The sequence below is a fragment of the Manis javanica genome, chromosome 1, assembly GCF_040802235.1.
Source record: "Manis javanica isolate MJ-LG chromosome 1, MJ_LKY, whole genome shotgun sequence".
Taxonomy (NCBI): domain Eukaryota; kingdom Metazoa; phylum Chordata; class Mammalia; order Pholidota; family Manidae; genus Manis; species Manis javanica.
The window spans coordinates 35,999,010-36,022,715 of NC_133156.1; the positions used below are offsets into that span (position 1 = coordinate 35,999,010).

Below are 23,706 nucleotides of genomic sequence, written 5' to 3' on the forward strand. Positions count from 1 at the left end.
CCTTATTGATGGGCATTCACTATGTTTCAACTCTTCATTATTTCTTTTCTTATTTTTGTTTATTTTGGTATCATTAATATACAATTACATGAGCAACATTGTGGTTACTAGATTCCCCCCATTATCAGGTCCCCCCACATACCCCATTACAGTCACTGCCCATCAGCATCGTAAGATGCTACAGAGTCATTACTTGTCTTCTCTGTATATACTGCCTTCCCAGTGCTCCCCCCACTACATTGCATGTCTTTATCATAATGACCCTTATTCCCCTCAACCCTTCCTTCCTACCCATCCTACCAGTCTCTTTCCCTTTGGTAATTGTTAGTCCATTCTTGCATTCTGTGAGTCTGCTGCTGTTTAGTTCCTTCAGTTTTTTCTTTGTTGTTATACTCCACAGATGAGTGAAATCATTTGATACTTGTCTTTCTCTGCCTGGCTTATTTCACTAAGCATAATACCCTCTAGCTCCATCCATGTTATTGCAAATGGTAGGAGTTGTTTTCTTCTCATGGCTGAATAATATTCCATTGTGTGTATGTACCACATCTTCTTTATCCATTCATCTACTTATAGACACTTAGGATGCTTCCATATCTTGGCTATTGTAAATAGTGCTGTAATAAACATATGGGTGCATATGTCTTTTTGAAACTGAGATCCTGCATTCTTAGGCTAAGTTCCTAGGAGTGGAATTCCTGGGTCAAATGGTATTTCTATTTCTAGTTTTTTGAGGAACCTCCATACAGTTTTCCACAGTGGTTGAACTAATTTACATTCCCACCAGCAGTGTAGGAGGGTTCCCCTTTCTCTGCATCCTCCCCAGTTTGTTTGTCTTTTGGATGTTGGCCAGCCTAACTGGTATAAGGTGATATCTCATTATAGGTTTAATTTGTGTTTCTCTAATAATTAGCGATGTGGAGCATCTTTTCATGTGCCTGTTGGCCATCTGAATTTCTTCTTTGGAGAAGTGTCTGTTCAATTCCTCTGCCCATTTTTTAATTGGCTTATTTGCTTTTTGTTTGTTGAGGTGCATGAGCTCTTTATATATTTTGGATGTCAACCCTTATTGGATCTGTTATTTATAAATATATTCTCCCATACTGTAGGATGCCTTTTTGTTCTACTGATGGTGTCCTTTGCTATACAGAGCTTTTTAATTTGATATAGTTCCACATGTTCATTTTTGCTTTGTTTCCCTTGCCCATGGAGATATGTTCATGAAGAAGTAGCTCATGTTTATATTCAAAAGAGTTTTGCCTATGTTTTCTTCCATGAGTTTTATGGTTTCATGACTTACATTCAGGTCTTTGATCCATTTTGAGTTTACTTTTGTGTGTGGAGTTACAGTAGTCCAGTTTCATTCTGTTACATGTAGCTGTTCAGTTTTGCCAACACCAGCAGTTGAAGATGCTGTCATTTCCCTATTGTATGTCCATGGCTCCTTTATCATATATTAATTGACCATATATGCTTGGGTTAATATCTGGACTCTCTATTCTGTTCCATTGGTCTATAGGTCTGTTCTTGTGCCAGTACCAAATTGTTTTGATTACTGTTGGTTTGTAGTAGAGCTTGAAGTTGGGAAGCAAGATCCCCGCTGCTTCATTCTTTCTTCTCAGGATTGCTTTGGCTATTCGGGGTCTTTTGCGGTTCCATATGAATTTTAGAACTCCTTGTTTCAGTTCTTTGAAGAATGCCGTTGCTGTTTTGATAGGGATTGCATTGAATCTGTATATTGCTTTTGGCAGGATGGCCATTTTGACAATATTAATTCTTCCTAGCCAAGAGCATGGGATGAGTTTCCATTTGTTAGTGTCCTCTTTAATTTCTCTCAAGAGTGTCTTGTAGTCTTCAGGGTATAGTTCTTCCTTGGTTAGGTTTATTCCTAGGTATTTTATTCCTCTTGATGCAATTGTGAATGGAATTGTTTTTCTGATTTGTCTTTCTGTTAGTTCATCATTAGTGTATAGGAATGCAACAGATCTCTGTGTATTAATTTTATATCCTGTAACTGCTGAATTCAGATATTAGTTTTAGTAATTTTCGAGTGGATTCTTTAGGGTTTTTTATGTACACTATCATGTCATCTGCAAACTGTGACAGTTTGACTTCTTCCTTACCAATCTCCACTGTCTGTGCCAGTTAAGTGCACACAGTGAGCAGCTTCTGGGTTAATCCCCTAAGCTGCCCTGGCTGGCTGCCTTTGAGATGTCCTAGGTCAATGGCAGGAATCACAGGCCAGCAGCATGTGTTCTGCTGCAAGAGTGAAGCCCTTTTGTGCCTTCCAGTCTCCATGCCTCTCTACTCTGTCTGTGCTGGTCAACTGCATGCAGGGAGCACCTTCATGGTTAATGCCTTGAGCTGCCCTGGGCAGGGTGGTCTTCGGGATGGCCTAGTGCACTGGCAGTGGTTGTAAGTGAGTGGCTCATGTTCTGCCGCGAGAACAAAGCCTGGTCTCCGCGCCTCTCTCCACTGTCCCAGTTAACCATGCACAGGGAGCACCCTCTGGGTCTGGTCTGGTTAGCCCTGTGCAGGGAGAAGCCTCTGTGTTAAGCTGTGTGGTTGCTATAGGGGGGCTGCTCTCTGGCTGGTCTGCAGCAATGGTGGGGACAGCCGGTTTGCTTGTAGATGCCGGCGGGAAGGAAGGAACAGCAGGCTGCTTATCACTGTGAGGGTCCTTGGGGCTACATTGCCAACCAGGGGGATATGGTGCCTGAAGTTCCTTAAGGTTCCCAGCCTGCTGGGCTGAGTGTGCCAAGACGATTTTTTCCACTTATTAAACCTTTGTCCCTTTAAGACTTGTAAAGCGCCTGCTTTTCTTTTGACCCAGGGCAGCCGGCTGTGGGAACCTGTTTGCAGTCTTAGTCTCGGATTTTGCTTTTCCGCTCCTCTGATATCCAGAGCACCATACAATGTGTGTCTGTGCTCCCGAGGCAGATTACTAGGGCTGGTTATTTAGCAGTCCTGTGCTTCCTCTTCCTCCCCACTCTGATTCTTTTCCTCCCACTGGTGAGCTGGGGTCGGGGGAGTGCTCGGGTCCTGCCAGGTCATGGCTTTGTATCTTACCCTTTTCTGTGAGATGTTAAGTTTCGCCAATGTAGCCTTGCTTGCATGCTGTATCTTCTAGTCACTCTTTTAGGAATAGTTATATTTGCTCTATTTTCAAAATATATATGGTTTTGGGAGGAGATTTCTGCCACCCTACTCACGCCGCCATCTTTTCCTCTCTCCAACTCTTCATTATTTCAAAGTGCATCAAGGAACCCCCCCTGACCGTGCATTTTCCCAATTCTTTGTTGTTGTGCCATGCATGTCTAGCTAAAGTTTGCCCTGTTTGGGTTGTTGTCTCATCAGACTGTGAACCACCTGACCATGGATGTGCTTGTGTGAGGGACAGGCTGCTTTCCACTCAGATCTTAGTTGTAAGGTTCAAAACTCCACAGGCACCTCTTCTCTTATGGTGCCCTGTGGAGCTAAAATAATGAGCCAAGAGGGCATCAAGATTGGTGTTATGTGCTGGAAGTTTCACAGGTGTCACTGCTTTGACCCCCTGCAAGGGCCTGACCTGGGTCTTCCCCAGAGGGGCTCTTGCAGCATCTTGAGAGGCCAACACAGCATCTGAGAGCCCACAGAGACTTGGACACCATCAACTGGGCATGCTGTGTGCTGTGTTGTAGAAACAAATAGACATTTAAAGGAGAACACTGAGGAAGACATACACTAAGTGTTGCCAAGTCACCCCCAGGTGTCAGGATGGTGCTGTCCTTTGCAATTGTCCTTTATCTTAGTCTCTCAATGTTTTCTGGACCTTTATACTACAATCACTTTTGTCATCAAGAAAAAGGTATTATTTCAAATAAATATCATCTAGGTTTAAGTTCTGGATCCAAGTCACTTACCTCTGGGTCTGTTTTCATTATGTGAAGATGGGGTCAACACTTCCGGGTTCATCTCCCTCCCAGGGGTCAGGACAGGTCAGAGGAGCAAGATTAACAAGCTAATACCTGTTAACCATCAGGTGTGCCCAGCCACCAGAGGGGAGAGGTTGTTATCCTCCAGTCGTGGCCAAACCCCGCCTCTGCACTGGGAGCAGGGCCCTAGTTTCCCCTTCCTAAGACCACTTTCTCTGTGGCTACTTTCTGAAGGCATCCCAGGTGATTATTGGTATTTATTACATGCAGAAGAACTGGGCATACTCCACCATCCATATTGGTACCTCAAGACCCAACATGCAGACAGGTTTTAAAGGGGACTGCTAGGATGGAGGTGTCCCAGGGGTGGGTGGTGGCCTTCTGTCTTCCTCCTTGCCATCCCCAGGCCTCTCTGTCTGCTGTGATCTGAGGCCTAATATGAAGAGAAAAAATGGAGATTTTTGCATGAGCTCCCAATGGAAAGATGGCTTGTAGGCAGGTCTGTGGAACCAGTATTCCTGCTGGATACTGGACAGATTCATTTCAGCATATCACACAACTTTTTATTTAGGCAAGGTGCCTCAGCTAAGCTGGGACCAAACTAATGACTAATGCCCATGGCAAAAGTTGAAGTGCACATTTGTATTTATTTATTAAGTAAATGTGTGGATGGATAGAGGAAGGAGAAAAAGAGTAGACCAAAAAAAAAAGTCACATATTCAAGGCTGTGTTCCAAGCTGGGTCTTTATTTGAGTTCTGAATAATCTTTAATTCCATGATTGAACTAAATTAGAAGTAAATTTAGTCTACTGTGGCATTGTCTACATCCTTTAATACTTGATGATGTTATTGTATCTCCTGGCAGGCTGTCGGGCCCAGCTCTAGGATTGGAGAGACCCAGGGCTCTCTGCGGGGTAATAGCTCCAGTTTGTTTTATCCCATGGACTCCTGGCAACTTTTTTACAGCTAACAGCCCCCCACCCCCAACCTCCAACCATGCTTCAATTGGGTAGGCCTCCTGTGAAATTGGATGCAGAGCAGGAACTTTTGTACACAACTAGATATTGCCTATCTTTGTTGGCCACAGAAGACTCAGCCAAGTTAAGAGAAAGGGATTCTTTAGAAGTGGTGCTTTCTTTATTGCCCTTGTCTAGCTTGGATTAACACATAGTCTACAGGCACACACCTGATCATCTACATTTGCTCTCTTACAACAGTAAACTATGTTTTCTACCTTTATCTTGCATTTACCTACCACTTAAGCATTTTATTAAAAATAATAATAATAAAGAGAGAAATGTGGTATCCACATATAAATCAAGTATAAAAATCAAACAAATATTCATATTTGAACTGTTTATAGTTCATAATGCATGATCAAAACCGAAAGTTTCTGTGATGACTGCCCTTGTACTATTCACCATGTAACTTATTCACTATGTAAGAATTTGTTCTCCATGTAAGAACTTGCTTGTTATGCTTCAGAAGATTGGAGACTGACGAGAATTAGGCTTGGGGTGGATTAATGATTATACATTGAGCATTGAGTCCCCTATGCAGAATTTTATTGTTGTTAACAACCATTTGATCAAAAAAAATAGGAGAGATGCCCTCAAAAAAAAAAAAGAAGTGGTGCTTTCGTTTATTTGTGATGGCCAACATGATGAAGTTGGAGAAGGCTGCCACAGAAGGTTGGCTGAAATGATCAAAGGAATTAGAGAGATCAGGGAACAGTATGCTGGAGGGCTGCATGGAATCTGGACAAAAGCAGTCTAGCCAGTTGGAAGAGCAAGAGGGGACATGAAGGAAGTCCAGAGGTCCCAAGGGGAAAGAGAGAGACTCACTTGTCCATCAGAACTGGACTGCCAGAATTAGGCAAGTCCTGCCCACAAAGCTGGGACTGAGCTCACCACCAGACACCAAGGGTTCATTCCTGCACCCTTCCCCACAAGCTTCCTTTGGTTCCACTAGCAGAGGAACAGTTTGAAACTAAGGAGACCATGGACCATGCCCATTTTTTCCTCTCACATTTCTTTCTGAAAATTACCAAACACACAGAAAAGTTGAAAGAACTACATACTGCACACTCATGTTCCCACCTAGACTCTGCAGTTAACATTCCTCTACTGACTTTAACACATATTTATCCACCTCTCTCCATCCATCAGTTCATTTTACTTTTTGATAAAATTCAAAGTAAGTTGTAGAGAGACCATGACGCATTGTGACAGTTGAACAGTGGATTGCAGTGGCATACAAAAGGAGGGATTTTGTTGTTATGTCCATTGTTCCAGATGTCACAAATTTTCCCCCCAAAGCTTCTGACCAGTCCTGTGGAGCTCCCTCCTATGATGCCTTTTACTTCAGGACTCTCCACTTCTAATATCTCTAGGGGCGGGAAGGAATGTAAGGGAGGGAAGCAACTCTGGTGTAAGACTGTTGTGAAAAGTGTGAGCTGAGGTGACCCGGAGCACGTGAGCCCCATAGTGAGGTGTGGCACTTTGACTCCAGCCCGTTGCTGCCATGCCATGAGACCCATGAGAATTTTTATGTGAAATCTTCCACTTTTTAAATGTTTGCAAATAATGCTTACATATTAGGAAAAGAGTATCAAGGAAGACTCCTGTATCTGAGTTTTCTATAGCTGCCATAACAAATTAGTACAAATAGTTTAAACAACACAAATTTGTTCTTAGAGTTCTATAAGTCAGAACTCCAACATGGGTCTCACTGGGCTAAAATCAAGGTGTTGGCCAGGCTGCATTCCTTTCTGGTTCTCTGGTTCAATCTTGCATATCTGAGTTGTGTTGGAGGGTTTTACTTATGAGGAGTGAGACTTCTGTTTCCTTGATGGTTTTCAGCTGAGGACCAATCCCAGATTTTATTTTTTCCCTTTTTTTTCATTAAGGTATCATTGATATACACTCTTATGAAGGTTTCATAAGAAAAACAATGTAGTTACTACATTCAACCTTATTATCAAGTTCTCCCCCATACCCCATTGCAGTCACTGTCCATCAGTGTAGTAAGATGCCACAGAGTCACTATTTGCCTTTGTGCTACAGTCTTCCCCATGACCCCACACACACCATGTGCACCAATCATGATACCCCACAATCCCCTTCACCCTCCCCCACCCCTCACCTTTGGTAACCACTAGTCCCTTCTTGGAGTCTATGAGACTGTTGTTATTTTGTTCCTTCAGTTTTGCTTCATTGTTATACTCCACAAATGAGGGAAATCATTTGGTATTTGTCTTTCTCTGCCTGACTTATTTCACTGAGCATAATACCCTCCAGCTCAATCCATGTTGTTGCAAACGGTAGGATTTGTTTTTTTCTTATGGCTGAATAATATTCCATTGTGTATATGTACCACATCTTCTTTATCCATTCATCTACTGATGGACACTTAGGTTGCTTCCATGTATTGGCTATTGTGAATAGTGCTGTGATAAACATAGGGGTACATATGTCTTTTTGAAACTGGGATCCTGCATTCTTAGGGTAAATTCCTAGGACTAAAATTCCTGGAATTTCTATTTTGAGTTTTTTGAGGAACCTCCATACTGCTTTCCACAATGGTTGAGCTAATTTACATTCCCACCAGCAGTGTATGAGGTTTCCTGTTTCTCCACATCCTCTCCAGCATTTGTTGTTCCTAGTCTTTTCTAAGTTGGCCATCCTAACTGGTGTGAGGTGATATCTCATTGTGGTTTTAATTTGCATTTCTCTGATGATTAGCAATATGGAGCATCTTTTCATGTGCCTGTTGGCCATCTGAATTTCTTCTTTGGAGAAGTGTCTGTTCATATCCTCCACCCATTTTTTAATAGGGTTATCAGTCCCAGATTTTAAAGGCCACCCATCTTCCCTGGCTAATGACCCCCTTCCTCCATCTTCAAAGCCAGCAATGGTGGGTCAAGTCCCTCTCACACTTCAAATCTTTACTCCTTCCTTCTCATTTCTCTGACTCAGCCAGAAAGGCTGTGTGCTCGTAAGAACCCCTGTGATTACATTGGACCCAACTGGGTAATAGAGGCTCTTGAGACTCATCTTAACCTTAATCACATCTGCAAAGTCCCTTTCACTATTTAAAGTAACTTGTTCAATGCCTCCAGGGATTAAGGCTTGGACACCTTTGGGGGCCACTACCCTGCCTGCCATACCTGGCTTCTGGCTGGAGACATAACGAAGACAGTTTCCACATTCCCTCTGAGCCTACTTGGTCCTCAGGTCCCCTCTCTAGCCCTGGGAAAATCCCCAGTATCCCTAATGAAATATACCTCATAGAGAAAAACAATGAAGTGCAGAAAGAATCTTAAATTTTTTATAATCATATTTTTAGCAATAATATTGTTATTTTTTTCCTGAAGATATAGGAAAAAACAAATAAGTAACTATGTTAATGTTAAGAACCTAGATTTTTAGCAAAAGAGATAAAATATATCTAACCAAAGATATCACAAGAAAACTACAAACCAATATGCCTTATGAATATAGATGCAAAAATCCTCAACAAAATACTAGCACACCAAATTTAGCAACATAGAAGAAAGATTATACACCATGACTAAGTAGGATTTATCCCAAGAATGCAATGTGGTTCAACATATGAAAATCAATCTTTGTAATATACTATATTTATAGAATAAAGAACAAAACCCATATGATCATCTCAGTGAATTCAGAAAAAACATTTGACAAAATTCAACACTTATTCATGATAAAAACATCCAGTAACTAGGAATAGAAGAGAATTTCCTCAATCTGATAAATGGCATCTATTTTAAAAACCTACATTAATATTATATTTAGTAAGGAAAGACTGAAGGTGTTTCCTCCTAAGATCAGAAACAAGCAAAAATGCCTGTTCTTGCCACTTGTATTCGATACTGTACTGGAGTTCCTTGCCAAGGGCAGTTAGACAAGGAAAAGAAGTAAAAGTCATCTAGATTGGAAAAAAAGAAGTCAAACTATCTCTATTTGCAGATGACATTGTTTTAATATGTGGAAAATCCTAAAGAATCCAGACACACACAAAAATAATTATTAAAACCAATAAATGAGTTCAGCAAGGTTTCAGGATACAAGCTTAATATATAAAAATCAATTGTATTTCTATATAATAGCAAGAAACAATCTAAAATACATATTTACTAGACATTTCTCCAAAGAAGATATACAAATGGCCAGTAAGCACATGAAAATAGACTCAATGTCATTTGTCATGAAGAAAATGCAAATCGAACCATAATGAGATACCACTTCACACCCACTAGGATGGCTATAAAAAAAAAAGATGGGCAGTAACAATAGTTGACAAGCATGTGGAGAAATTAGAACCCTCATTCATTACTGCTGATAATGTAAAATAGTGCTGACACTGTTTGGTAATTCCTTAAAGAGATAAACATGGAGTTACCTTATAACCCAGGAATTCTACTCCTTGAAATATACCCAAGAAAATTGCAAACGTGTGTACAAAAAACTGTATGAATGTTCACGGCAAAACTATTCATAATAGCCCAAAGACAGAAACATCCAATGTCCATTGGTTAATGAATGTATAAATAAAATGTGGCATATCCATACCATAGAATATTATTCGGCCATGAAAAAGAATTAAGTACTATCACATGCTACAACATGGATGAACCTTGAAAACATGCTATGTGAGAGCAACCAGACACAGAAGGCCACATATTGTATGATTCTATTTACATAAAGTGTCCAGAGCAGAGAAATCCATGAAAACAAAAAGCAAAATAGTGGTTTCCAGGGACTGGTGGTAGGGAATAATGGGTAGTGACTGCGAATGGATGCAAAGTTTCTTTTGGAGGCAATGAAAATGTTCTGGAATTAGATAGTAGTGATGGCTATAGAATTTTATAAATATATTAAAAACTACTGAGTTACATACTTTAAAAGGTGAATTTTATTTTGAGTTTTATGATATGCAAATTATACCTCAATCAATAAGGAGATATGATATAAAATTAAAAGTTCAGTAAAAGCCTGTAATCCTACATACATAATTTCATCATAAATTCATGATATATTTATTAAAATATATTTCCAGCTCTGACCACTGTAAAAGCATAGAAACCATAACCAACCCAGTACCAGTGAATGCTCTTAGTGCCCATATTACAGTATCTAAATGGTGGTATTGATGATGTTAAGGAACCAGGGTTCTTTGGCAGAATGGCTGATGCCTATTTGAGGCAGGAAATGTACAAGTTAAGCCTGGAGAGTCTTTTGATATCTTTTATGAGAGGAGGACATATCAGTACCCTCTGGTCATGTCCAAAGGACTAGAAGCCAACTTGAGAAGACTCCTTTGGGTTAAAGAATAGCTTACTTGGGAACTAATAAGAATAATGCTTGTATTAAATTGAAATATGTTAATTACATTAAAACTTACAAGTTCATAAGGAAAACAAATAATTGGCCATCTTTGGAGGATGTTAGGGAGCCAGGTCATTCTGAAAACTGGTAAATTATCAAGAAGTTTGTCTTTCCTGTGCTTCAGAGTAAGCAAATAGTTGATGTGGTAGTTTTTCCTGATAGAAGTATTCAAGCTAGTAAAAGAAGAATGATAGAATATCACCATTTTTCAGGCCCCTGATGAAATAAAGTTTAGAAATTGATCATCCATGACCACCAACATCACAAAAGGAAGGACAGTGGGACGTAATGTGTTTCCTATGGGATGCTCACACTGCCACCAATGAAGAGGTTGCTAGAATATCTCATGGAATTAAGTCAAGTGTCTGGATCTAATTACCACAGCACTGTCCTCATCAACCTCGGCTGTCATTTTGTAACTGCTCTTGCACAGAGTTGGGGTCTTGTATACCTATCCCTGTGCAGTGTGTGTGCAGAGACAGATTGGAGGCAGGTCTTCAGGATGCCAAGTAGAAAAAGACTCTGATGTGACTTAGGTCTTTCCAGCTTTCCCTTGCTCCTAAAGGCTGGAGAATAAGTGGGATTTGCAGTTAACCAAACCATGTGCCTGAGTTCTCTTGGCAAGATGAGAGCTGAACCTGTCCTCTTCCTGTCCCCTGTGTCTCCCTCTAGCTGCAACAGCAAACGATACCTGGAGACTCTCCCCAACACCAGCATCATCATCCCCTTCCACAACGAGGGCTGGTCCTCCCTCCTCCGCACCGTCCACAGCGTGCTGAACCGCTCACCCCCAGAGCTGATCGCCGAGATTGTGCTGGTTGATGACTTCAGTGATCGAGGTAGGGCTGATCTCACCCAGCTTCCTGCCCCCTATACTCCATCCAGTGACTTGCCAAAAGGGTTTTCCTTTCTTCAGCAGAACCAACATGTGGGCCACCACATACTGATGCTTGCTGTGTGCCAGGCCATGAACCTGGCACTGTACCCACATTATCTCATTTAGGCCTCACAACAAACCATGATGTAGGTTCTTTTTTTATCCCATTTGTGTCAATGTAGACATCCATTAAACTGGCAATAGCAGAAAACTTAATGAACAGTAGCTCAAACAAGTAGGGAGTTCATTCATTCATTATCTCACTCATTTCATAATAAAATCCGAGACTTGTATGGCTGCTCACAGCTATCATCAAAGAACCAGGCTTCTTCTCTCTTCCTCATCCTCATGGTCACAAAAGGACAACTGTGCCCCTGGAAAGTCTTCAGGCAGGAAGGAGGAGGAAGGGCAAAGGGAACAAAGCCTCCTCCTTTCAATATTTTGCCTTCTCATTCAAGGAAGACTTTTAGCCAGAACTCTGACATCTGGGCACCCATATCTGCAAGGCTGGCTGGGAATGTGTGAGTTTTGATTTTTGGCCTCATTTCTCAGTAGGAAAGGGAGAAATGGGTTAGAGAAAGTGTTGAGTGGACCCTCCTACTTTATCTGCCACACCATTTTACAGATGGGAAAGCAGAGATCAGAGAGGTCAAGTGACTTACCTCTGGTCATACAACTCGTAAGTGGTGACCAGGTGACCAAAGCATATCTGTCTGGCCAAGCATGTGATCTTAACCACTAGACCACACTGCCCTCCAGTCAGTAGTCTCAGGCTCATTCTCTGCATCACAGTTTTCACCAGTTGCAGCAAAATCAAGAGAAGCTCTTTCCTCTACTCACCTTCTTGCAGAGGCACTAATAAGTAGTGAAGCAAGGTATGGATGAAATGAGAGTTCCTGTAGCCAGGATTCTTACCTGGCCCTGGTTGACAAGGCTGTTGACTCTATATAAAGAGCTCCACCCAGTGCTCTGGTCACGACACGGTAGCACGGCTGCAAGGCTGCAGGAGAGCTCTGCTGGAGTGGTGGCAGCACTGAGGACAGAGGCCCAGAGGACGGCTGTGCAGGACGACTATGCAGAGAGGCCCAGAGGATGGTTGTGCAGACAGAGGGGCCCAGAAGCAGAGACCAGCTTGCTGCATGTAGACTTGCTCTGAGTGAATGGGATTTTAGTGACTGACCTGCCACCCTGAAATAAAGTTGGGTATAACCCTTTTGCCCCAAGAACATTCTACTGTCATTTTCTTTGGTCACACTGAATCCATAGCGAACTTGCCCAGGGCTGAAACCCATTGGTAAGACAATCGGTGTAGTTGACAGGATTCAGTGTTGACCAAGGAAAAAGGCAGGTTGCCCTTATGGGAGGGGTGCTTCAGCAGGCTGTCCCTGTGAATGGGGAGACAGTGGATTGTCCCCCAATGGGTATGTGGTCTGAGGTGGCTTGCCTCCTAGAGGACTGGGCCCCACCCCAGGACTGGAGGCAAATGGAGGTGACACCTGAGGCAGTAGGGGTGGCCCTTGGTATAATAAGCAGATCCTTTGAGAAGCAAAGTGCCCGTGAGGCAGCGGGGACTGTGGGTTGGCTGCTTCTCACAGTATTAAAAAGCTCTACAGAAGAGACCCAAGAAATGGTGGCATGAGAATGCAAGCTGCAAACTTCTGTGGATGCCCTGAAGAAGGAATTCACATTGATGCGAGAGGTGGTAGCACAAGAACACCGGCAGCAAGGTGCTGTTGAAGAAGTAAACAGTTCTTTGCAGAACAAGATGGCAGCGCTGCCTGGTGTTCTGAAAGAGGAATTGGCCATCAAGGAAAAAGATGAACTCCTGAGGGAAGCACAGGTGGAGGTGGCATGAGAATGTCAGCTGCAAAGCATTGAGGTGAAGGTAAGAGAGCCTTTGAAGACTGAGCTGGCATTGTTGCAAGGCACTGTAGCAGAGGAGGCACTTGGTGGAGGGGAGAGAAAGGTGCCATCAACCCCAGAAATGGAGGAGCTGGGGAAGGATGAAGGGGTGGTGCTGGAGGCACTGGGTCCTCCTGTATTGAAAGCATGCCCAGTGGTTGTAAAGAAAATAAAGACCAAGCAGCTGAAAGTTCCCTAAGGAGAGGAGCAGACCCCTCCCCAGGTCGGGGAGCACTCTATGGTCCAACCCTACACTCAGGCTGAGCTGGGGGCTGTGGGACTTAGGGGTGGATGGTATTCTTCTTCTGGGATCAGAGATGGGAAAGCTGTCTTTCCTGACAGTGCAGCCCACCTTGAGGCAGCGATTACAAAATGCAAGGTGACTCACAAGAAGAATTTAAGGGGCCCCATGAAGGTTACAAGGACCCAGATGTGGGCTGATTTAATAAGGGCAGGAGTAGATGGAAGGAAATTAGATGGGAAGCCAAATAGGATGTTACTGGAGCTATGGCAACAACTCAAACCAGAGCAGCAGTTCCAGCCATTAAGACCAAAGAGGCAGAGGTCAGAGACAGAGCCACAAGTCCAGCCTGTGTGTCTGCAAGACTTTTTGCTGGAGAGGCTGGAGAACAATGTTCCAGCTTGGCACATAGACTGAGAGGAGAGAATCCTGGAGGGGTGGAGTGTGGATAAAATGAGAGTTCCTGTGGCCAGGATTCTTACCTGGCCCTGGTTGACATGGCTGTTGACTCTGTATAAAGAGCTCCGCCCAGTCCTCTGGGCATGTCATGGTGGCAGGGCTGCAAGGCTGCAGGAGAGCAGAGCAGAGGCTGGAGTGGTGGCAGCGCCAAGGACAGAGACCCAGAGGATGGCTGTGTGGGACTATTGTGCAAAGAGGCCCAGAGGACAGCTGTGGGGATGGCTGTGCAGGCAGAGAGGCCCAGAGGACGGCTGTGTGGACAGAGGGGCCCAGAGGACGGCTGTGCAGGCAGAGAGGCCCAGAGGCAGAGACCGGCTTGCTGCATTCAGACTCGCTCTGAGTGAATGGGATTTTAGTGACTGACCTGCCACCTGGAAATAAAGTTGGATATAACCCTTTCACCCCAAAAACGTTCTACTGTCATTTTCTTTGGTCACATTGGATCTATAGGAAGACACAAGAGAGTTCCCTCCAGAATAATCAAAGCTGACCTGCCTGTCGCCCCATTTTAATACACCACTCTTAATTACATGCCTTTGTACAGACGCCTCAGTGGGTGCTTTTGCGTGCTTGTGGGTGTGTGTGTGTGTACACATATGCATACATAAACACACATCTTGAACTCAGTTTTTACCACCTCTAAAAGTCTTCCCTGACTGGACATACACTCATTCTCATAGGATCCTTTACTTTTTCTTCTTAGCTCTTATCACAGGCAGACTTGAACTACAAATAAATATAATGTATAAACATTAGCTTGTGGCATGCCTCCACTGCTAGGCTGTACACTCTGAGAACAGGGGCCACCACATCTGTCTTGTCCACCACTCTTCCCCAGCAACTTAGGTGTATAGTGGATGCTTAATACATAGTTGATGAATGAATAACCAAGTGCATTTCTTCTGTTCCCTTAGCATTTCCACCATGGTTACAATAGCATCTGGTGATTTGTTTGTGTCCCTGAAGCAAGCTCTGTGAGCCTACTGGTGGCAGGGATGTGTCTCCTTGTCTCTGTAGCCATGTTCTTTAGCAAAGAGCCTGGCAGTATTCACAACTTTGATCCTAGTCCTGTCACTACTAGCCCTATGACCTTGACCTAACTGCTCTGTGTAAGTGCCCCCAAGATCTGTAAAATGGGATCACAACAGTACCTACCTCTGCCCAGGCTGTTCCCTCTGCCTGGACAGTCTCTTCCCAGCTCTTCTCACCCCACCTTCAGGTGGGACCCTGCCACTTCCACTGTTTGCTCTCCTCCCCCTGTGATTGCACAGTTCTTCATTGACCTACTTATTGTCATCTTCCACACTAGACCATTTGTGGTCTAGAAGCAGGTGATTAATAAATGCTCATGAATTAGTGAGTGAATAACGAGGAGGAATGGACTAGATGGCAGGTACATCCCCACACACAGAAAACCATCACAAGCAATGGGTCATCTTTAGCCAGCCTGATAGGTGTGGCTGTGGGAGACAGAGTTCCTTCTGCAACTGGCACTCGCCTGCGTCTTTGTGTTTCAGGCTCAGGTCCCTGCCACCTGTTTTCTGAGGCATCAGCTGTCCTGGCGGAGGGTCCACAACACTTGGCAGGATCTCTTTTTGAGCATCAGAAAGGATTAGTCCTCTAGAGGTAGAATAAACCAAGCATTAGCCAGATTAGAAACAAGCATTTCTCCTTGTTTGATTAGAAAAGAATGTCAAGATCAGCTAGGCTGCTGGCTTTCACTCACACACCCACACCCCCTCTGCTGCCTAGTGCAGGGGTGAGGCCAGGGATGCTTTGGGGGCACTGTGAGGGTAATGAGACACCTTCAGGCACAGGTGGGCTCAGGTACCTCTCCCAGCCTGTCTATATTTGGTTTCTAAAAAATTGGTCACTAAGAGGAGCTCCACTGCTTTAAAATGTGTGAAAACCAATCTCCTCATTTTACAGATGGGAAACCTCAGGCCTGGAACAGCGGACGGGCTTACTGGAGCACACTGCAAACTGGCTGCTGAGGGGCAAGAACGCCTCCACCAGCCTCCTCGTGCAGCGTTGCCCCTCCTCTCCTCAGTTGGTCACATGAAACAAATGCAGAAGCGCCTTACTCTTTTCTGTCCCCAAGGACACTTCTCCATAAATTACCTTATCATTATATTAAAGAGCAAACTTCTTGCTAAAAAGAGCTCATTATTAAACACGGCAATCCTGGACTATAATGATTTGCACCTCTGATATCCCAGTGTGCTCAGTGTTGTACTCATTAATAAAAATAATGTGACCTCCCCCCTTAATAAAAGAATGTAACAATCTTGAGAAGGAAAAGGTAAATTTATAAAAATGACATTCTCCAAGTATATCTGTTTCTCCAGAGAGAGAAAATATTAATCCAATGTTGTTCCATTCCCAAAGCCTAATAAGATAGAGAAGAGAACAAATACTTGCCAATTTCACAGGTGAGAATGAACACTAAAGCCCCAGTCATTGCTCTTTTTCCTCGGTGAATCAGACGTGGAACCCAGAGGAGAACCCTCACCTCAGGCCCTCTCCATCCTGCATGTTAGCCGTCAGATTTTGCAGCCTGCATTTTTCAGAAAAACAACCATTATTCTTGTTTCAAGAAGAAATTCTCAAGGCAGCTTTGGAAGAAAACTTACTCAGCAGTGATTGTTTTAAAAATGAGATTTGGGAGAAACAATTTCAGAACTATGGATAGGACCCATCCAAAGTACAGCAAGTATGGGGCATCATAAAAGGTAGATTTCTGTGGGCCATGTGAGCAGGTGCAGTTCTCAGAGTTGAAATTCATAGATGAGATGAAGGAAATCCTAACTACAGGCCAGACTGGTGCTGCCTGCAGAAGGCATTTTCCTCTGAAATGAGTCTCCTCCAGGATCCTCAGGGCAGCTAACTGTAATTCAGCTAAGGGTTGAGACCTCAGGTAGGAGACAAAATTGGAGCAGATGTATTTTTGAAATAAGGTGCAGAGCATTGTGCAGGCAGCACTGGGAACTGGAGTGGAGGCTGACGCTGATGCCAGAATATTCCCAGCCCTGCTTACAAGTGGAACCCTGGGAAGTGATTCAGGGTCTCTACAAGCTCTTCCAAAGTGTGAGCTTCACTTGAGGATTAGGAGGACATACAGTTGTTTTTGCACTAGTAGGAGAGAGAGATAAGGGTGCAGGGTGGCCAGCTTGCCTCCAGGTTCCCTGTGCCAATAAATTTTCATCAGGAAAAACTGGAGAGGCCTTTGTTCATTTCTTTTCTTTCTATGCCTCTTCTTCCCCTCTGTACTTCCAACAGTGCTGATTTTCCACAAAAAATAGGATATGTAGTAATGGAAAGCGTTATTGGCTTTGGATAAATAATAAGGTAGAGAAATAAAAGGGTATGAGGTGATCTCACTAATAGCATTTTCCCCAACTCAACTCCCCACCAACAAACAGGAACATAACATGCCCAGGGAATTCTTCTCTAAAATGAACTTGATAATGAGCAAGTATTTGCAGAGCTGCTGATAGGTTGCTAGTAGTGATTGGCACTGGGAGGAATGACCTTGTTGGACCCTCCAGCTCACACAGTGGGGACCCCACCAATGAGGCCCCAGTCAACAGTCCTCTCTCCATGATGGGCCTGTTAACTCAGACCTGCACTCTCACACCATGTCAGTCATGGGAGCACACGCAGCAGGGAAATCCATTTTGCCCTGTACCCATTTGCACTTCAACATGCCACTCTTAGCATGGTCCTGTGAGGATTCCTTGTTTCTTATCACCTATCAGTCTGCTTTCAGTACCACCATGACTCTGGGGTGGTCATTCCCCACCTTCATTCTATTGCTGGGTTTCTTTAACCTCAAGCTTTGTGCTGCTTATTTTGTTCTTCGCTACATTTGTCCTAGTTTAATTCATGTATTCATATATTCAACAAAATTCATGAAGTGACTCTGTGCTAGACCCTGCAGTAGGTGCTCGGGGTACCGCAGGAATAAAAGAGACTTCCCTTTGAAGGCTCACACCCAGTAAGCAGACAGACAAGTTAAGGGCACTCACAAGGCCATGGGATACATGCCACCTGGGGCAGGTCAGGAGCTGTGGAGTATGGAGAAGATCTGGGAAAGCTTCGCAGAGAAAATTCCAGCTAAACTCAATCCTAAACTCAATTACTCTTTGGGGTAGAGGAGGGGGAAGAATGTTCTAGGCAGAGGAAACTGCATGACCACAGGCTAGGAGTGAAGGAAAAAATGTGGAAAGGACAGGAAGCACCAGCCATAACCTCATCACCTGGAGGCAGTTACTGTTAACATTTAGGCTTTTGTGTGTGTGTGTGTGTGTGTGTGTGTGTGTGTGTGTGTGTGTGTGTGTGTGTGTGTGTGTGTGTCTTTTTTTAAAAATAGGGTTTTTTTTGTGGGCAATTTTAGGTTCACTGGAAAATCAATCTGAAAGTAGAGTTCCAGTTTATCCGTCCGTACACCCCACCACCACAAAGCCCCCCACTATCAATGTCCTGTACCTCCCTCAGACTGGCACCTTTGTTACAATCGATGAACCTACCTTGACACATCATTATCACCCCAAATACAGTTTATATTGGGGTTCATTGTTGGTGTTGTACATTCTGTGGGTTTGGATAAATTATGATGACATATATCCAGCACCGTATTATGCAGAATAGTTTCATTGTCCTAAAAACCTAAAAACCCTCATGCTCCCCATGTTAATTCCTCCTTCCCCCCTAATCCTTGGCAAACACTGACCTTTTTACCATCTCCATAGTTACACCTTTTCCATAATGTCTGATATACTTGGAATCATACAGGTGCAGGCTTTCCAGATTGGCTTCTTTCACTTAGTAATATGCATTTAAAGGTTACCCATGCCTTTTTATGGCTTATAGCACATTTCTTTTTGGTGCTGAATAATATTCCATCATCCAGATGTATTGCACTTTATTTATCCATTCCTCTGCTGAAGGACATATTGGTTGCTTCCAAGTTTTGGCAATTATGAGTAAACCTGTTATAAATACCTCTGTGCAGTTTTTTGTGTGGACATGTATTTTCAGCTCACTTAGGTAAATACCAAGGAGCACAATTGCGGGACTGTATGGTAAGAGTATGTTTAGTTGTTTAAGAAACTGCTGAACTGTCTTCCAAAGTGGCTGCACCATTTTGCATTCAGACCAGCAGTGATTGAGAGTTGCTGTTGCTTCACGTCTTCACCAGCATTTGGTGTTGTCAGTGTTGTGGACTTTTGCTACTCTAATCGGTGCACAGTATCTCATTTTACTTGGCCCTTCCATGTGACGTTTGCTGTTGAGCAGCTTTTCATGCACTTCTCTGCCATTTATATGTCTTGTTTGGTTCCCAGTGTCTTCTCATTTCCATTTTCTTTTTCATACCCTCCCAGGCCCCATCTAGTTCCATCCCAGCTGAGTAACTAATGTCAATAGTGCAGTGTCCATCATTATAGACCATTCTGTATGAGAATGCGAATGTGCACAGCGTGCAGCAACAAGCTGCTGAGCATTCTCCTGTGCTGAGTGCATTCACTCATTTGTTACCACAGCACTGTGGAGGGTCTGTCTTTCCCAGTATGAAAACCACTGGATGCATGACCTCAAGCCTCTTTTTTCTACTTAAAAAAGATAATATCTTAATCCCCATTTTACAGATGAGAAAACAGATATGGAGAGGTTAAGTGGACAATATGTTCTTAGCTCAGAGAGGTAGAGCTTTAATTTAAAACCATGTATTCTGATTTTAGAGCATTTATTTACCCCTAGTCTTTACATGTTTTTTTCCCCTTTTAATGGGATTGTGCTGTATGCTTTAATCTCTTTTTCCTGCTGATGTATCACAGATATCCCTCAGGCAGGTAGTTATAAAGCTAACTCATCCCTTATTTCATGGCTGGATAATATTCCCTAATGTGAACCTACATTAGCCCCTTTACACTGAGCTTTGTATTGCACATATCCAATCTATTTAACTTTGTGTCTAGGTTTCTTTCACTTCACTTGCTACTGTCATTTCCCCTTATTGGTATAAAACAATGATGATATCTCCCCTTCTCTGAGTCAATTGTGAAGCAGAGACAGAAGTCAAGTGACCCCAGAATATTAGCTGTATTATTGGAGAGGCTCATCCAGAGAACACAGCATGCATCTGTTCCTACCACTTTCTTCCTGGGCTGTGATTCCTGGACAGACTTAGCACTTGAGGGACGGGAGGGCCTCCCAGCAGGGCAGAGCCTTGCTAGTGCACACACCCCAGGAGGAAAGGATGAAGCAGGCTACGCAGGTAGAAGACAGCTCATACTTCTCCGGCCTGCCCAGCATCACCTCCCCCAGCCTTCCCAGAAGTGAAATATTGTTCCCTCGATGGAAATATGAGGGCAGAGGAAGCGGTGCCGTCTTCTAGATGACAAACCTGAGGCTCAGAGACCCACCTAGGGGGTAGGTGGCCTAAACTGCTTACCTGTCCTTAGAGTACAGGAGTCCCTCCTTATCCACAGGAGGTACATTCCAAGACCCCAGGAGATGCCTGAAACTGGATAGCACTGAACCCTGTATGTACTGTGTTTTTTTCCTCTATATATACCCCTATGACAAAATTTAATTTATAAATTTATACACAACAATAACTAAAAATAAAACAACATACTGTAACAAAAGTTATGTGAATATGGTCTCTCAAAATATCTTATTGTACTCCATTCACCCTTCTTGTGATGATGTGAGGTGGTAAAATGCCTATGTGATAAGATGCAATGAGCTGAATGACATAGGCATTGTAATGTTAGGCTGCTGTTGACCTTCTGACGATGCATCAGAAGGAGGATCATCTGGTTCTGGGTTGCGGTTGACCCAGGTAACTAAATCCGTAGAAAGCAAAACCATGGATAAGGGGGGACCACTGTTACCTCCACTGGTTGGTAATCCCATCTGACAGGACGGATTGATCTTCCCCGTGATGGGCTCTATGACCTTAAGAATCCCACATCTTAAATATTAGAGTCTCAGGAGTCTTGCCACTAAGGAAATCCACAGGCTTCTTGATTCTCTTCTCTTTTAGTATCTTTGAAATCCTAAAGGCTTCTCTCTTAGACTCCAAAGGAAAGAACTACTGAGAAGATTAAAGCTATTACAGAATATCAATTAGTTTATAATAAGGGAAATCTATAAACCTTTTGGTGGATATCTGGCAGGAACACAGGATGCAGGGGTCAATATGTTTATGGGATGTTTTGCGCATAAAAAAACCCCCAGGATTTTGTGAATCAAGAACTGTATAAATGATTTACTGAGATAGCAAAAAAACATCAAATAAATGGCTCAGATTGCATCTGAAGCATCAAACTCTCTGATGTTTGGGAAAGAATTGTTTCTGTAGTGGAAAACAGCTGCATTATATTTTCAGAAAGGTGACGCTTCTATTGAGGTGGATGAGCCTTCTACATTTTAAAAACTTGGCACAGCACAACTGTGCTAAATTGCTGATATTCTCCTGATTTTCTTGTAAGAATTAAAGTCAAACCCTTTCCACTGTTCTAGTGTTTCCTTAAAAACCTAATGTAGGGGGAGGCAGAACCCAATAGAGCAGGTTATTCGCGGTCCTTGGGATAAGGGCCCCAGGGAGAGGGCCACAGAACTCCCCTCTTCTGTTATAGTCTGTCTTTAGAAAGCTCCTGGGCCTTTCCGCCAGCTTAGGTCTTTCTTGACTTGTTATTTACTCATAGTCTTAAGGGAGATGAGATTTGAGGCTGATATAAAAGAGGTTCCTTAGTACCTAACCTGCTCTGGTGCATACCAAGTCCTTTTTCACTTCATTCTCATTTAGCTCATTACATGGGGAACTGAAAGGGCTGATTTGTCTGCATCCAAAGGGGAGTAGGCAATAACCGCCATAATAATAAGCTCTATAGTGCCTGTATAGCACTTAATATGTGCCAGACAATGCTGCAAGCAATTTAAGCATACCTAATTTTATAGGAAGCCTCTTAGTAGCCAACATTTTGCCTACAGGGGATATTCACATTTAGTAAAAAGTTCAGATCAAAGTCCAGAAATTTACCTCCTTTACATACCCCACCTCCTAAGTAAAATAACTTTCAGGTAAAAATGACAAAGAAAGCTTTTAGGTAAAGATAGGAAATTCGTATGTCTAATAGGCATGTTCTGCTATTTTCATTCACTATAAATATGAGCCAAACCTTCAGAATAATATTGATTTTAGAAGATCAGTGAAGCACATTGGCCGAAAAGTAGACATCGCTCATTTATATGTTATTTATTTGTTCCAAAAATTAAAAGGAGAAAATTGCAGCACTGCCAGTATATAGAGTGTTGATGGGCATGGAAAGTTTAATTTCCCTTTTCTTTCTCTTAAATCTCTTGCTTTACTATCTCAAATATAGAAATATCACTAAAATGTAATTTTTGCATCATTATATAGCACAAAGAAATAGGCACATGTGAGGCCAGAGTAACATTCTTTCCTTTTTTGTGATTTGGTGACACTGGTTCCTATAAAGTATTAACAGATGCACACTACATTTCCCCACCTTTCAGGATTCTGTGTATACTCAGTTCCTTCTTCTGAAAAACCAAAATGCTCATTCCTCCCCAGATAATAAAAAATAATAATTTTATTTGTTTGCTTCATAAATGCAGATCTCTTCAGAGATGTCCACATTATTTATGCACATCCAGGAATCTCGAAAGAACCAATAAGTCCCACCATCTACTGTTTGTCCTCTGCTCCTGGGCCTGTTAATGAATGGGATTTATTAGGCATTGCTAGAAATCTGCAGTGAGGGTGAAAACAAGCAAGTATAAGGCTCTGCTTTCTGCCCAGTCTTCTCAAAAGCTATTAGTTTTTTTTTTTCTGCATGCTGTCAGAATATATGGCCTAGAATATTCTAAATAGTAACTTCACTGCAGTCTCTGTTAATGGAAAACTCAAACTAACAATTACCTTCCCAGAGCTTCCACAGCAACGAGCAGATATGTTTTAACCAGGTGGGAAGAAAGACGAGCCCTAACTTTTCCCAGAAAATATGTCCCTGCTGCCATATGACAGAAGATGCAGCACTTTAACTCAGGAGTCACTGAAAATGACCTATGAATAGGCCTTCCTACTAAGCAGATACTCTTTGTATTAAACACCCTATCTCCCCACTTCCAACTGAGGGAAGAAGAGGGACATAGACAGTATGGTGAACTGCTATTCACCTACCACTCATTCCTGGTGATACTGCAAGGACAGCCAGTCAGTAATAGCACCCAGAAATAGGGGTGGCTCCAGCCCGTCTGACCAGTGGGACCCCACCCCCAGGCCATGGTGAGTCATCCAGGAGGCTGGTCTGTGATGCCAGGTGGGCCTGACCTAAGTCCAGATACACTTCAGGCCACTTCCACCCCTGTCCTATCCCATGCTATGTGCCAGTCCATGCTCTTGTGTAAAACTAGCTGGGGCAGGGTTTCCGTGACTCCCAATCGCCAGGCCATAACTACTATCCTCCCTTTTGTGGGTTGGGTGAGGATTAAGTGAGAAAACGCATTACAGCAGGCCCCGGCACATGGTCAACATTCAGCAAGCGGTCCTTGTTAATGCTTGTTGTGGTATGGTGATTGGTATTGAAACGTGGGGGAATGCGTGCTGAGCTATCATATCTACCTCAAAATCTTGTTACAGAATTAGGTGAAATTAGAAATGACCAGGAGCCTAATGAGCTAAGAATGGAATGAGGGCACTGAACGGGATGCTGATGTCCCCAGGACAGAGCCCTGAGGAGAACCCCTAGTATGGTGGGCAAGAAGAAAGTGACCTCAAAGGGAGGCAGCTCACACCTGGAGAGTGTCCCCCGGACCCCACAGTCTTCATTTCCAGCTGGGTTCAAACAGCAGTTCTTAACTCTTTTCCAT

General features: G+C 43.1%; 1 protein-coding gene across 5 annotated transcripts in view; it reads left to right on the forward strand.

The window, feature by feature from the left end:
* Positions 1-23,706, forward strand: part of GALNT10 (polypeptide N-acetylgalactosaminyltransferase 10) — a 263,067-nt gene that overhangs the window by 145,105 nt on the left and 94,256 nt on the right. For all 5 annotated transcript variants that reach the window (XM_037025114.2, XM_073231198.1, XM_037025112.2 and 2 more), the window contains one exon: positions 10,997-11,163. In XM_037025114.2, coding sequence (XP_036881009.2) covers positions 10,997-11,163 — 167 coding nt within the window. The remainder of the gene's footprint in view (positions 1-10,996; positions 11,164-23,706) is intronic.